The sequence below is a fragment of the Mandrillus leucophaeus genome, unplaced genomic scaffold, assembly GCF_000951045.1.
Source record: "Mandrillus leucophaeus isolate KB7577 unplaced genomic scaffold, Mleu.le_1.0 Scaffold532, whole genome shotgun sequence".
Lineage (NCBI taxonomy): Eukaryota > Metazoa > Chordata > Mammalia > Primates > Cercopithecidae > Mandrillus > Mandrillus leucophaeus.
In genome coordinates this window covers 1,679,027-1,694,566 of record NW_012105720.1, presented here as the reverse complement: position 1 = coordinate 1,694,566, position 15,540 = coordinate 1,679,027, and the positions used below count along the sequence as shown (strand labels likewise).

Below are 15,540 nucleotides of genomic sequence, written 5' to 3'. Positions count from 1 at the left end.
AAATTCCAGCTGTTCTTTTTTACAGAAATGGTGAGTGTGGTTCTAAAATTCATACAGAAATGCAATGACCCAGAATGGCTAAAACAATCTTTAAAACAACAGCAGCAGCAACAAAGTTGGAAGATTCACATTTAGACGTCAAAACTTCCTGCAAAACAATAGTAATCAAGACTGTGTGGTACTGGCATAACGATAGACATGAAGATCAATGCAAGAGAATTAAGAGTCTAGAAATAAACCTACATATCTATGATTAACTGATTTTTGACAGGGGAGTGAAAACTATTCAATAGAAAGAATGAATGATCTTTTCAACGAACAGTGCTGGGACAATTGTGTATCGATAGCCAAAATAATGAAGTCAAACCCTTACCTCATAGCACATATAAAATTAACTCAGTGGATCAAACACCTAAATTAATACGTAAAACTATAAAAAATTTTATAATATAAAATAGGGATAAATCTATATGACCTTCAGTTAGGCAAGAGTTTCTCAAATATAATACCCAAACACAAACAATCCAAGGAAATACAGATAAACCAAACTTAAAATTTTTTAAAACCTTTATGCATCAAAGGACATTACCAATATAAAAATACAACCCACAGAATGGGAGAAAATACCTGCAAATCACATATCTGATAAGGGTGTAGTATCTAGAATATGTAAAGAACTCGTACAAGTTGATAATTAAAAGATAATCCCTTTTAAAAATAGGCAAAGGATCTAAACAGACATTTCTCCAAAGAAGATATAAAATGACCAGTAAGCACACAAGAAGATACTTAACATCATTAGTTATTATGGAAATGCAAATCAAAACCACAGTGAGGTACCACTTCACACCCATTAGGGTGGCTATAATAAAACACAAAATAGGTGTTTGTGAGGATGTGAGAAACTGGAACTTTTGTACATCACTGGTGAGAATGTAAAATGGTTTAGTGCTGTGGAAAACTGGTGATTCCTCAGAGAGTTAAATATAAAATTACCATGTGATCCAGAAATACCACTGTTAGATACATATATCACAAAGAATTGAAAAGAGGTACTGAAACATATGTATATACAGGTTCATAGCAGTACTAGTCACAATAGCCAAAGGTAAAAGCAGTGCAAATGTTCTTTAACAGATGAACAAACAAATTTGGTGTGTGTGTGTGCATGCACATACATACATACAATCACCATTACTCATCCATAAAATGAAGTACTGATTCATACTACAATGTTGAAGAACCCCAAAAGCATCAGGCTAAGTAAAAGAAGCCACACACAAAAGATCACATATTATATGATTATATTTACATAAAATATCCAGCATAGGTAAATCCATAGAGAGAGAATGCTGACTAGTGGTTGTCAGGGGCTGGGAGAAGGAGGGAATGGGGAGTGACTGCTTAACTAGTACAGGGTTTCCTTTTGGGGTGATGAAAATATTTTGAATCTAGACAGAGGCAGTGGTGGCACCACACTACAAATGTACTGAATACCACTGAATTATTCACTTTAAAATGGTTAATTTTACATTATGTGAATTTCACCTCAATTTAAAAACCACAGTGAAATATTTCACACCCACTAGGATAGGTATTTTAAAAATGTGAACAATAACAAGTGTTAGTAAGGATGTGGAGACACTGGAACTCTCAAACATTGCTGGTGGGATTGTAAAACGGTGTAGCCACTTTGAAAAAGAGTTTGGCAGTTTCTCAAAATGATAAACATGGAGTAATCACATGACCCAGTAGTTCCACTCCTAGGTTATACCTAGGACAATTGAAAACATATGTTTACACACAAAAATTGTATACAAATGCTCACAGAATCATTAATACCCAAAAAGTTGAAACAACCCAAAAGCCCATCAATGGAGCAATTTAAAAAAGGTCCCAGGCTGGGCATAGTGGCTCACATCTGTAATCCCAGCACTTTGGGAGGTTAAGATATCTGGGCAGATTGCTTGAGCCCAGAAGTTCGAGACCAGCCAGACAACATGACATAACTCCATCTCTGCAAAAAATAAAAAAATTAGCTGGGTGTGGTGGCATGCGTCTGTAGTCCCAGCTACTCGGGAGGCTGAGGTGGGTGGGAGGATCACCTGAGCCCAGGGAGGTCGAGGCTGCAGTGAGCTGTGATTGTGTCACCGCCCTCCAGCCTGGGCGACAGAGTGAGACCCTGAAAAAAAAAAAAAGTGAAACGAATCCTGAACAATACCTTGCATGATATATAAAAATTCACTTGAAATGTACCATAGACTTAGTATAAAACCTAAAACTATGAGACATCTAGAGGACAACAAAAAAAAAAATTTTGGTGAGCCTAGGTTAGGCAAAAATTCAAAAAGTATGATCCACAAAATTTTTAAAATTGATTAGACTTCATTTAAATTTAAAACTTCTGCTCTTTGAAAGAAAATGAAAAGAAAAGTCATGAAATGGAAGAAGATATTTGTAAAACACATATCTGGCAAAAGACTTGTGTATATACAAACAGTAAAAATATTTTTAAGATTTAAGAATATGTTTTAAAACCTCTGAAAATTCAAGAAAAAAACTGAATTTTAAATGGTTAAAAGATTTGATGAGATAGGTCAATTTGTAATGGCAAATAAGCACATGAAAAGAAGCTCAATATTATTAGTCATTGGAGAAATACAAATTACAAGCACAGTGATACGCTGATACACACAAATTTTAATAGATAAAACTAAAAAACCGAACCAAGTACTGGTGAGAATGTAGAGAAACTGGAACTCATGAATTACTGATGGAAATGTAAGATGGTACAGATTGTTTGAAAAACACTTGAGCAGTTTTTTATTATGTTAAGCATATATTTATCATAGGAACCAGAAATCCAACTCTTGAAATTTACTCAACAGAAATACATATCTGCATATGTGAATATTTACAGAGGCTTTATTAATTGCCAAAAATCTGGAAACAACCCAAATGTCCTTCAGTTGGTGAATGGATAAAGGAAGTGATACATCCAGGCAATGGAGCACAGGTTACTGACACACAACACGGATGAATCTCAAATGTCTGATGCTAAATGAAAGAAATTACATTTAAAATGCTATATACTATATGATTCTATTTATATGACACTCTGGATAATTTATAACTATAGGGACAAAAAACAGATCTATGGTTGCCAGGGGAAGGAGGTGGAAGAAGGCATTGATTACAAAAGGGCACAAGGGAACTTTCTTAGGGTGACAAAAATGTTCTATATTTTGATTGTGGTGGTGGTTACAAGATTGTATGTGTCAAAATTCATAGAACTATACACTAAAAAAGGGTGAATTTCACTGTATGTAAATTATAATAAACCTGACTTTTTAAAAAAGCATAGCGTTAAAAGAACACATATTGTAAAAATCAATTTATACCACAAAATGAGATTCTCTATAAGCATTATCATTTGGCTTCACAGAATGTCTCTAATGAGCAAGTATCTTTCAGCATCGTGAACTTATACTTAGCTACATTAAGACGAATGAAATCAGACAAGCAAAATAATAATGCTATGTTTCTATCCCAAACATATTCACAGCATTTGCCTTGGCCATGTAACATTCACTAACTTTTTTATGAGACAGAGTCTCACTCTGTCACCCAGGCTGAAGTGCGTGGTGCAATCTTGGCTCACTGCAACCTCCACCTACAACGTTCAAGCAATTCTCATGCCTCAGTCACCCGAGTAGCTGGGATTACAGGTGTGTGCCACCGTGCCTAGTTAATTTTTTTGTATTTTTAGTAGAGACAGGGTTTTGCCTTGTTGGCCAGGCTGGTCTCAAACTCCTGGCCTCAAGTGATCTGTCCGCCTCGGCCTCCCAAAGTGCTGGGATTACAGGTGTGAGCCATCATGCCCGCCCTCATTCACTAATATTTTTAAGCAAAAAGCATTAATGAATTTAATGGTAGTCACCAATTTTCCCAATTTTTTTTTTTTTTTTTTTTTTTTTGAGACGGAGTCTCGCTGTGTCGCCCAGGCTGGAGTGCAGTGGCGCGATCTCGGCTCACTGCAAGCTCCGCCTCCCAGGTTCACGCCATTCTCCCGCCTCAGCCTCCGAGTAGCTGGGACTACAGGCGCCCGCCACCACGCCCGGCTAGTTTTTTTTTTGTATTTTTAGTAGAGACGGGGTTTCACCATGTTAGCCAGGATGGTCTCGATCTCCTGACCTCGTGATCCACCCGCCTCGGCCTCCCAAAGTGCTGGGATTACAGGCTTGAGCCACCGCGCCCGGCCTCAATTTTCCCAATTTTAGAAAGCATGGTTGAGGCTAAATTGATACCACCAAAGTCCTTGCCACAGGAAGTCAGCCTCATTTGAGGATTCTTAGGGTGGACTATTTTCATATCACTAGAACCAGAGAAGGCACCTGCTAGCTTGGTGGTAAATGCGTTTGAGTTCAGGCTCAAACTCTAGCATTTCTCCTCTCTCCAATCCTTAAATTAAAAGTTTACATGTATATATAGTAATACAAATGCTATTTGGGCAAACCAGAAGCAAAGAAACAGTCAAGGCTTGATGACTATACCCAATACCTATTGCTGGATTTCTTGCCTAAGTAAGCTAATACTCCTTGCTGCTCCAGATATATTCTCTAGATGACAGTGATACATAATCTTTACTCTCTTCAAAATTTGAAACACAAACAGCAATGTTTTAAAGATTGGTTCTTGTTTAATAAGGATTTCATTTGTTTCCCTGAACATTCTATTTTAGAACAGAAAATGGTATCTCAAAGATAAAGTGGCAGGTGCTGATAGGTACTCAGGCAACCTGAGTTAGTTTTTGCTTTTTTTTTTTTTTGAGAGGGAGTCTTGCTCTGTCGCCCAGGATGGAGTGCAGTGGAACGATCTCGGCTCACTGCAACCTCTGCATCCTGGGTTCAGGAGATTCTCCTGCTTCAGCCTCCCGAGTAGCTGGGATTACAGGCACCCACCAACATGCCTGGCTAATTTTTGTATTTTAGTAGAGATGGGGTTTCACTATGTAGGTCAAGCTAGTCTTGAACTCCTGACCTCAAATGATCCGCCCGCATTGGCCTCCCAAAGAGCTGGGATTACAGGCATGAGCCACCTCACCTAGCCTTTAGTTTTTTATTTAAAAACAGCCTAGTCAGCAATCATCTCTTTGCCTCTCACAGGCCCATTAGCTAACTCTCAGGTGACTTCTTGGCTAGAATCCTCAGTTAACACTAGGGCCAGAGGCAGTGATGACTCACTGGCAAACATCAGATGCTCAACAAGAAAATGTTCCCCAGAGACAACCGTCTGCTGCAGTGACTGGTGTGCTCTGAGTGGCATCCAGCTTCATAGCTTTCCTTTCCCCCGCAGCTTGGTATTCATCACCCATCTCCTCATTAAGATAAGCTGATACAGTAGGCAGCAATATAGAAGGAAATATAGTGAAATATCAATAAGTAAAATGTAGAATACCTTGTTTTTAGCTAATTCCTTTTCCAAATTGCATCTTTCTTGTGCTATTTCTTTTTCTGTTTTATTAACCTGCCCAAGGGGGATGGGAAAAAAAGAAATAGGTCAATTTTATAGTAGCTGACAGGCTCCACTATAGCAGACATATCCTGCATGTCAATTAATACCTACACTGCAGAGATAGCACATCCTCTCAGAAAAGGGGCCAATCAGGGAGTCTCTGAGGCAGAGCAGACTTCACAAATAGCCCTGAAATTAGAAAGACACGTCTGCATGTCAGACTCTGCTGGTTCCTTCCTAAGTAGGGAGACAGGGCTGTTCCCCTTTAACCTTCACTATCCCACTCCTTCAGGGGAAATCAATTTTTAAAATCTGACTCCTTAACTAACATGAGGATGTGTGAGTTACTAATTAACATTCACTAATGCTGGATAAGAATATACTGTTCTATTTGGCACAGACTACTTCACAGGCTAAAAGGCATAGGTTAGCCACCTAAAGATTCTTCATTGGGCAACTCAGACAAACTGCATCTGGGTTTTATTTCTTTTCTTGTCTTTTGCATTTAGAATACAATTTTAAAACATCATCACACCACAATGAGAAGATAATGTAAATTTGGTTCTACCTACCTCCCTCTGAAATCTTTCTTTCTCCTCTAGCAGAGACTTCTTCTCTTGCACTGATGCTTCCAATTCACCTCGCAATCTTGCAATAGTTGATTCTAGCAACTCTTTTTGCACAGCTGTTCTCTTTTCAGCATCCTGTGCTTTCTGGATACACTGGTTATGCTCAAGGATTAAATGATCCCTGCAGGAAGAGAACAAGAACATATGAAAGCTAAATGAGAGTTGTAATTTAACAGAAAGAGCAATTACATGTTCTTATAGAACATGTTTCCTGACTGAAAGTAGTTACTAAAATGTTCCAACAAAACTAGTTTCTTAAGGGCAGAGTCTTTGTTTTATCTCTGTGGCTGGTCCAAAAAATGCACAATCAAATGTTTTCATTGAAGATAAGACTGAGACAGACAGACACATGATAAGAAACACAAATGGAAGAACAAAAGATGTATAAGAAGTTGCCCGTAATTTACTTACAGATGTGCTTGGAGTTGGGTTTTCTCATTCTGAACAGTCTGTAGTTCATTTGTGATACTGGCATGGGCTGCATCCAGCAATAAGTTTTGCTCTTGAAATGTCTGCGTCATCATTTTCTGCTCTACCTGAGTGTTAAGAGCAATAGTAGAAGTTGAAACTCCAGAAAGTCTTTTGATAGGGTGTCATTTGGAGTAACTGATCAAAAACACTGAACTAACTTAAAAAAACAAGTTATATTTACATAAATAAAACCTCTTTTTAAAATAATTTATTTTAACGCCCAGTTTCTCTTTGTCCTCCTCTGAGTTGACTACAGTTCTACCATTTTATAGCTCTACTAGCCAACAGTCAAGATGCATTATTTACCCAGCCTGCTGAAAAATTATAAAACTCCTAATACCAACATATTTTTAAAGATAGAAAATTATATTACGAGTATTTTTGGTATTTTAAAATTTCAATATGGTACTTCATTTTTAAAAGTAAAACAATATAAATGCATATAAAATGAAAAGATCCCTTCCTCTCTATCTACACTTTCCCTCCAAATAATCCCACATTCTAAGGATTACCATGTTTAACAGTTTGCTGTGAATTCTTTTGAGACTATCTTAAATTGCACTCAGATAATGTTACAGCAGAAGCACTATAACTGTTTTACATAATTTATTTTCTTTGGCTCACCATTTTGGGATTATCAAAACATGACATTTTTATGTACCATATACCCCTACACATAATCCATAAAGTTTTTGCAAATACAATATATATTAATAATTAGTTTTACAAATTCTTTTTAAAAGACTTCTATTTTAACATTTGATTGCAAAGCAAGTCTTCACACTGGTAAAATGGGATCCCAATTGTGTTATATTCCAAAATTTTGAAATATTTGTAATAAGTATTTCATTATATATTCAGTCCACTGAATTATAAGTCCATGAAAGTAGGAATTTTGTCTTGTTCACCACTATAATCCTATCTAGATATAGCATTATACTTGCACAGAGTTAAAAACTAAATATTTATTGAGTATATGTTACATGCAAAGCAGGCTTAGCACTGTGAGAAATAAAGATATATAAGGCAATGTTCTTGCCTCTAGGGAGCTCACAGTGTAATCCAGGAAATGAACCAGCACATAAATTACTACTAGAGAATGCAGAATGCGGATGCAGCATAACATAATGATTACATACATTGACTCTGGAGTCACCTGAGGTTAAAAGGCAACTCTACTTCTTGCTAGTTAGGTGAATTTGGGCAAGTGAACTTCTCTAACCCTCATTTTCTTATCTGTAAAATAAGGATAATAAATACCCTTTTACATAATGGCTGCTACAATTAAAGGAGGTAATATGTGTAAAATCCTTAGCACAATGCTTAGTATATATAGTAAGTATGCTTACAAAAAGAGAAAGTGATCTATTTCTATGGTAGTCTGTTAATTTTCCAGGAATAGAAGTTGAAAGGGAAAACTTATCCCTTCTTATTGGGATGATCAAGCTCCCTGAAGAAAGTGACTCAAATAATAAAGAGAATTTCAAATATTGAAGATGAAGTAAAAAGCATTCTCAGCAGAGAAAATGGCATAAGCAAAATGAGAAACTGTAAGGTGTTTGAGGAAAAGGTTAAGTACTTTAGGGTTAGTTATACATGTTCTCCATGATTCTATAAATAATGGGACAAATAATTATTTTTCCTCAAGCGATGATATTTGATTAGAAATCATGAAAAGCCCTGAGTGTAAGGCCAAATCACCCCTCTGATGAAAATTGAAAAGCACTAATAGAAATAAGATAATTCAGTTGATTTTTTAAATTTATTGTTAAAATATTTTATTTCTCCAGTTGCCCATAAACATTTCCTGATCTATCAACCAGGCTGGCTTTCTGCCACCTGGTGAACTCTATTAAATTTAACACATTCACTAGCGTTAAATGAATACCTGCAGAATGGCCTGATGGTCAGCAATGATTCTGGCTTTTTCCATAGTAACAGTCTGAAGCATGCAGCTCAGCTCTGAACACTTTTTAGTCAATTGGTCATTCAAAACCTAAGAAAACACACACAGCAAGTCATTGGTCTCTCCAATAAAGAATTATTTTTACTTAAGCATTATTTTTAATGATTACAAAGTATCTCACTGTATATGTGAACCTAATCTATTTAACCTATCCTCAATTCACATGTCATTAGTTTAAAAAATACTTTCAAATATTAAAAGTCTATACCCTAAATAATTCTAAATTAAGAGATTTGTTGATTTGATAGAGCAACTGAAGCATATGGCATTTTACTGATCTACTCTTCACAATTTTGAACACTGGTTCATTAGAGCCAGACATCTGCAAAATGGAATTTACAATGTCAATACCTAGCCAATATTATAGAAATCCATGAGCATTCAGAATTATTTAGCTAGTAACACAAAATACCTAAGCTCCTTCGCCATTAGCTGACAATATTCATAAAAGCAAAATATAGATGATTTTACCATCATGAGATTAATGTTTCAAAATAAAATAAAAATCTTTTGAGCTACACAGATCTATCATATATGCAGGTAGTTAATACTTCTCTTTTCATAATTTGAAATTTGTATTATTGAGAAAAACAGTTATATCAAATATCAGTTCTTTTTGCAAGGTAGATTTGGCAAAAATCTTATGTTTTAAACAAGTTCTTCAAGAACAAGCAACTTTGAAGGAGCACTAGGAAAAAAACACAAGAAATAAAATGGAGTAAAAGATAAATAAAAGATTATCTGACAAACATCACAAGTGGTATGGACAGTACGGTAGTTAGAAACACATTCAGAGGCACAAAGTCACACCAGATGCAGATGTACAAACTATTCATCAAGGAATACCTGGGGATGAAACAGAGAACCCTTGCTCTTTGAAAAAAAATAGCTAATTTTCTTTGGAGCCAGGTTACCTGAATTCAAATTCCAACTCTGCCACCTATTATCTATGTTCCTGAACTTCTCTGTACATCAGCTTCCTTATCTTTAAAATGTGAATAATAGTTTTCATTTCATGGGGCTATTGTGAGGATTACTATTTGTTACTAATATAAGGTGTCTGGAATTGTGCCTGGAATGTGGAATGGGCTCAGTAAAAATGTTAACTACTATTAGTATATGAAGAATAATAGTAGTTGATGTTATTATATTAAAAACACAGTCACTTTGTATTTTATTATTTTTATTATACAGAGAGCCCAGCAACACTATGATCCTAATATTGAGACAATCAAATTGTACCAAGAGAAAAGGTATTTTAAACGATAAACAACTCTTTAGGCTCTGTGGTAAGTAACTCCAATTTGCCTGCATATCTGGTGACTCTTCTTGTTGCAGATGCACATATATATAAAACATCACATACATTTGGGAATCACTATCCCAAAAATGATTACCTCTAACTTCAAAATCCAGCAAGCATTTGTTAGGTTCCTACTGTATAATTATTTACTATAGAAGATACAAAGAAAGCATAAGATATAGCCCTTGCCATGTAACTATTCAGAAGTTCACTTTGGAGGGGGAAATACATATATTTAATAATCAAATTAGCAAGCAAGCAAAGGCAAAGTGTAAACTAGTATATAATTTTAGCGGTCCATCTTGTATACTTATATATCATAGGAATTTGGAGAGTGAAATGAGAAATGTATTTAATTTGATAATGTTTCAAAGATGAAATAAATCTTATGGAAATGAAAAGTTGAGCGATGGAGATGGTATGAATTTATATAATCAAGACTAATTTTGTTTCTTGGTTAACTGAACAAAATTAAATAACATCTAAAAATTAGCAAAATCATGTGCATTTACTTGTGCTTTTTCTGATGCTTCATGAAGAGATGTTATTTTGGACCTCAAATATGCATTTTCTTCGTGCTCCTTGTTGAAAGATATCTGCAGGTTCTATAAGAAAAAAATTACTCTCTTTTTCACATATAAGAGATATTGTGTGCACCCCTATAAAAATAACTGTTTTGTATTTCAGCCAGTACCAGTTCAAGTTCCAATGACATACACTGGAACTTTATAAATGTCTTATAAAGAATGTATAAAAATCTTGGTATCTTCAACTCCTAAACTTCTCTTTATTTCAGAACTATTTATCAAAACTGTTTATTTAAAACAATAATGAGATACCACTACACACCTAATACAATGGCCAAAATCTAGAACACTGACAACACCAACTGTTGTCAAGGATGTGGAGCAACAGGGACCCTCATTCATTGCTGGTGGGAATGTAAAATGGTACAACCACTTTGAAAGACAGTTTGGTGATTTCTTACAAAACTACATGAATTCTTACCATATGATCCAGTAATCATGCTCCTTGAGATTTATCCATTTGGAGCTGAATACCTATGCCCACACAAAAACTCGCACACAGATACTTATAGCAGCTTTAATCATAATTGCCAAAGCTTGGAGCAATCAAGATGTCCATGAGTAAGTCAATGGATTACTTGTGGTATATCCAGACAAAGGAATATTATTCAGCACTAAAAATAAATGAGCTTTTAGCCAGGCACAATGGCTCATCCCTGTAATCCCAGCACTTTGGGATGCTGAGGCAGGCAGATCACCTGAGGTCAGGAGTTTGAGACCAGCTGGCTAACATGATGAAACCCTATCTCTACTAAAAAATACAAAAATTAGCCAGGCGTGGTAGAGGGCACTTGTAATCCCAACTACTCGGGAGACTGAGACAGGAGAATCACTTGAACCCAGGAGGCAGAGGTTGCAGTGATCTGATAACGCCAATGCACTCCAGCTCGGGTGAGTGAGACTCCGTCTCAAAAAAAAAAAAAAAAAAAAAGAAAAATGTGCTATCAAGCCATGAAAAGACATGGAGGAAACATAAATACTTATTACTAAGTGAAAGAAACCAGTCTGAAAGTCTATAGACGGTATGATTCCAACTATATGATATTCTGGAAAAGGCAAATCTATGGAGACGGTAAAAAGACCAATGGTTGCCAGGGATTAGAAGGGGAGGGAGGGATGAATAAGCCAAGTACAGAAGATTTTTAGAGCAATGAAACTACTCTGTATGATACTATAATATAATATATCTACTATAATGGTAGATATATGTCATTATATATTTGTTTAAATCCATAGAATGCACAACACCAAGAGTGAACCCTAATGTAAACTATGGACTCTGGGTGACAATGTGTCAATATAGGTTCATCAACTGTAATAATGTACCACTCTGGTGGGGGATGTAAAACGGTACATCAATTTTTTAAATGGATATCCATCAAATGGCTAATGAGGAAGCCTATGCATGAATAGGGGTACAGAGTACATGGGGAAATCTCTTTACCTTCTGTTCAATTTTGTTGTGAACTTAAAGCTGCTCTTAAAAATAAAGCCTATTTTTTTAAAACTGTTTATTAAATCTATTCTTATATTGAGATTCCAGTTAGAAAGAATTTGCCTAAAACCATAACCTAAATATACCTAGTATCTTTACATCAAAGTTCTGCTCCCTAAGATTAAATATTTGTTATATTATTATACATACACATTTTTTTCCTATTAGCAGTAAGATCTTATGACTTCAAAGGAAGACATTCAAGGATCTTTTAAAGTTATAAGTGAACATATTTTCAAAAATGAGGACCCGAGGGTGGAGCAGAAGAAAACACCTTTGTTCTGTGGTTATAGAAAAAAAAAAAAAAAGCTAGTTTTCTTTGAGATGAGAGAAGTGATAACAGACGTGCATTGTAGGTGGGACTTTCCCTAAAACGTACTTAGTAGAATGGGGAAAGACAAAATATAAATCTTCTTCCTACAGAGGAAGAACCACCCTTCTATTTTCCCAGGAGAAGCATCTCAAGAAAAATAAACATCATATAACACAGGATGAGACAGCATCCAAAAGAAATAGAATCGACACATCAAGAGACTTAGAAATGTAGTAAGATATAAAGTCATTATGTTTTTAATTTTAAAAATTATGGCAAAATATACATTAGACAAAATTTATCCTTTGAACCACTGTTAAGTGTATAGTGTCATTAAACACATCCACACTGTTGTGCAACCACCAACATCAAAAAGTAGTTATATTTCTTACATTAAGTTTATTTTAAACAATTAGTTTGCAATAGGCAAAAAGCACAAATAAGTCTTATTATTTTTGCCAACTGACATTTTTCAAACTCTAATAACCTTCATGAAATGATTTCTTAGTTCCTAACACTATTATCCTAAATATACTACTCATTGACATGAAACTTTTTTTTTTTATAAAACTTTTATGAGAATAAGAAGCACTGTAAGCCAACATGGAAGAAGAAACAGGACTTAGCGAAGAGAGGAAAGACCACCTCTGTACTCCACAACTTCACAACTCACCTTATTTTCTTCAACCAACTTGGAAATGAGGTCATCTCTAGAAGCTAAAAACAAAAATTACACACAATTATGATAATAGTAACTTGTTACATTGAAATCACATAATGAGAAGCTTTAAATATTTTATGTCTATTTTTTGTAGAGATAAGGAGAACCCAACTATTTCTATCATATTTTTATAGACTAGAAACTGTTATGGAATTATCAAGAAACTAGTCCACAGTCATTTGCAATGGTAAATGAGGTATCTGAAGGATTTTAAGCTGAGGAGGGGCATGATCAAAAGATTCTGTTAGAGAGATTACTTTAACAAAGGTACAATAAAGGCAAGGAGATGAATTTAGTAGCTGTTAAAGTAACTGACACATGAGTAAATGACAATTCAATAAAGTAATGATAATGAGGACTGACTCTCACTGGTCATGACAACAGAGACACAGAGGAAAAACAGATGTGTGAAACAGTAAACAGAGAGCACTTTTGGACTTGGTGGCTTACTAGTGGGGTAAAATCAACAGATGAGACAAGGAGAACATCTTGGGCAGCAGGATGAACAGTGGACTCTTCAGCTAAATAGGGAATACAGACCACGGAGCAGGTTTTGGGGACAGAATGAGTGAAACACTTAAGTTTTCTATGTGTTTTGACATATCTGCAAGGCATCCAAATGTAGATATTTAGTTGTCAGTAAGATACTGGTATTCAGGAGGATGATTTTGTATGGAAAAAAAGATCTGAAACCACTCAGAGCATGCACAAATGAAAAGAAAACCAAAGACCAAAAATTGTGGAACAGTTTGGCATCATATACTAGTAGCCAAAAAGTGTAAACTTATCTGAGAGTAATGTTTTGCCTTCACAGAAAAATTCATAGCGATCTATCAGTCTTGTTTCACTTAAATATTCTAAAGCCAGAAATTATAAAACATATGAAAACTGATATTTTATATAGGATATACCTTAGAAAAACTATACTTTTTGAACATATGAATCCACAATTCAACAGAATAAATTCTAATTTAAAATACATGAAGGAGAAAAAAGATGAACTATATGACCTTGGGAAAATTCTACTAATCAAAGTAAGAATGAAAGGGGAGTGTTTATCTTACTTTGAAGAACAATTTATTCATCGTAAGTACTATAAATCTGTATATAATATGCTTATTGTTAATAAACTTAATTACATGTTTAAATTCATTGAAGCAAATATTTAAAGGCATTCCTTTTATTAATGTAGCTTGAATAACTACTTGTACCTTAAAGTAATAAAACTGCATATATGTCAAGTCTATAATTCAGTATTATGCACCTAGTTGGCATTCAGAAGGGCTTCCTTTTCATGTCAGTTTGAATTATTGTTGTTTTAATCTTAGTTTTTTAATGGTGTTGCACAAATTCTTTATAAAATTCAAAAATAAAGCATTAATCCAACAAGAAAGTAACATAAAAATTCAGAGGGCCAACTAATAGATACCTGTTTTAGGCCCAGCTATTCTAATTCTACTTGCTGTGGGTCTTTGGGTACGGTCAGTGTGGATCCTTTTATATTTTCTTTCTTTTTTTTTTTTGTTTTTTAAATGGAGTCTTGCTCTGTCGCCCAGGCTGGAGTGCAATGGCACGATCTCGGCTCACTGCAACCTCGGCCTCCCGCGTAGCGGGCAGCCTCCTGAATAGCTGGGACTACGGGCGTGTGCCACCACACTTGGCTATTTTTTTGTATTTTTAGTAGAGATGGGGTTTCACCGTGTTAGCCAGGATGCTCTCAATCTCCTGACCTCATGATCCACCTGCCTTGGCCTCCCCAAGTGCTGGGATTACAGGCGTGAGCCACCACGTCCAGCCCCTTTTATATCTTCTATAGAATGTGAGTATTTTCTTATCTTTCTGACAGGTTGTTGCAGTACTCAAATGAGATAATGTGGCAGCACCATAAAACGTACATATATTTTTGTAGGCACACAATTACAGGAAGACAGAAAATTATCCAAGGGCATTGTCGGTGAGAACTTCACACAGTAATTCACTACTATAAGAAAAGGGAATATTTTCTGCTAAAAGCAGTAAGTCAAAACATTGAATAGATTACTCTTGCTCTATATGTTTTATAATTTCCATTTCCTTTTTGGTATTCTCTGCCCCCATTACAGCCACAGAGCACAGAAGGTGAACTGGAGAGTACACTAGCTTGGAGTTAGAAGATCCAGTTCTAGGTCTTACTTTGCCATTTTTTCCTTTTATAAGTCTGGAAGGATAGCTTTGAGTATTGAATGAAATAATTTATGTGAAAGTTTGGTGTAAACCATGATGTATTAATCACATGAAGCACTGCCCTTATAACTCCATGACCTTTGTCATTGAGACTATCTGGAAACTGCTTTATAATGAAGTACTAGCAACAGTAGTATGATAAAAGGCTGATGGGTTAGAAGAAACATGACCAAACACCTTGGGATCAAGTCTAGGTGCTTTCATTTCCCAGCTCTGTCATCTTTGAGGACTCATCTATAAAAAGAGATTAATCTAAGCTCTCTTTAAGGTACCTTACAACTATCCATCTCTAAAAATATAAGTTAATCAAAATAGATT

At 35.4% G+C, this 15,540-nt stretch overlaps 1 protein-coding gene across 1 annotated transcript in view; it reads right to left on the bottom strand.

The window, feature by feature from the left end:
• CCDC150 (coiled-coil domain containing 150) overlaps positions 1-15,540 on the bottom strand; it is a 92,664-nt gene that overhangs the window by 49,160 nt on the left and 27,964 nt on the right. The window contains exons 8-13 of the mRNA XM_011997188.1: positions 12,952-12,995; positions 10,396-10,488; positions 8,503-8,610; positions 6,555-6,679; positions 6,087-6,264; positions 5,458-5,526 (exon numbers count right to left, since the gene is read on the bottom strand). Coding sequence (XP_011852578.1) covers positions 5,458-5,526; positions 6,087-6,264; positions 6,555-6,679; positions 8,503-8,610; positions 10,396-10,488; positions 12,952-12,995 — 617 coding nt within the window. The remainder of the gene's footprint in view (positions 1-5,457; positions 5,527-6,086; positions 6,265-6,554; positions 6,680-8,502; positions 8,611-10,395; positions 10,489-12,951; positions 12,996-15,540) is intronic.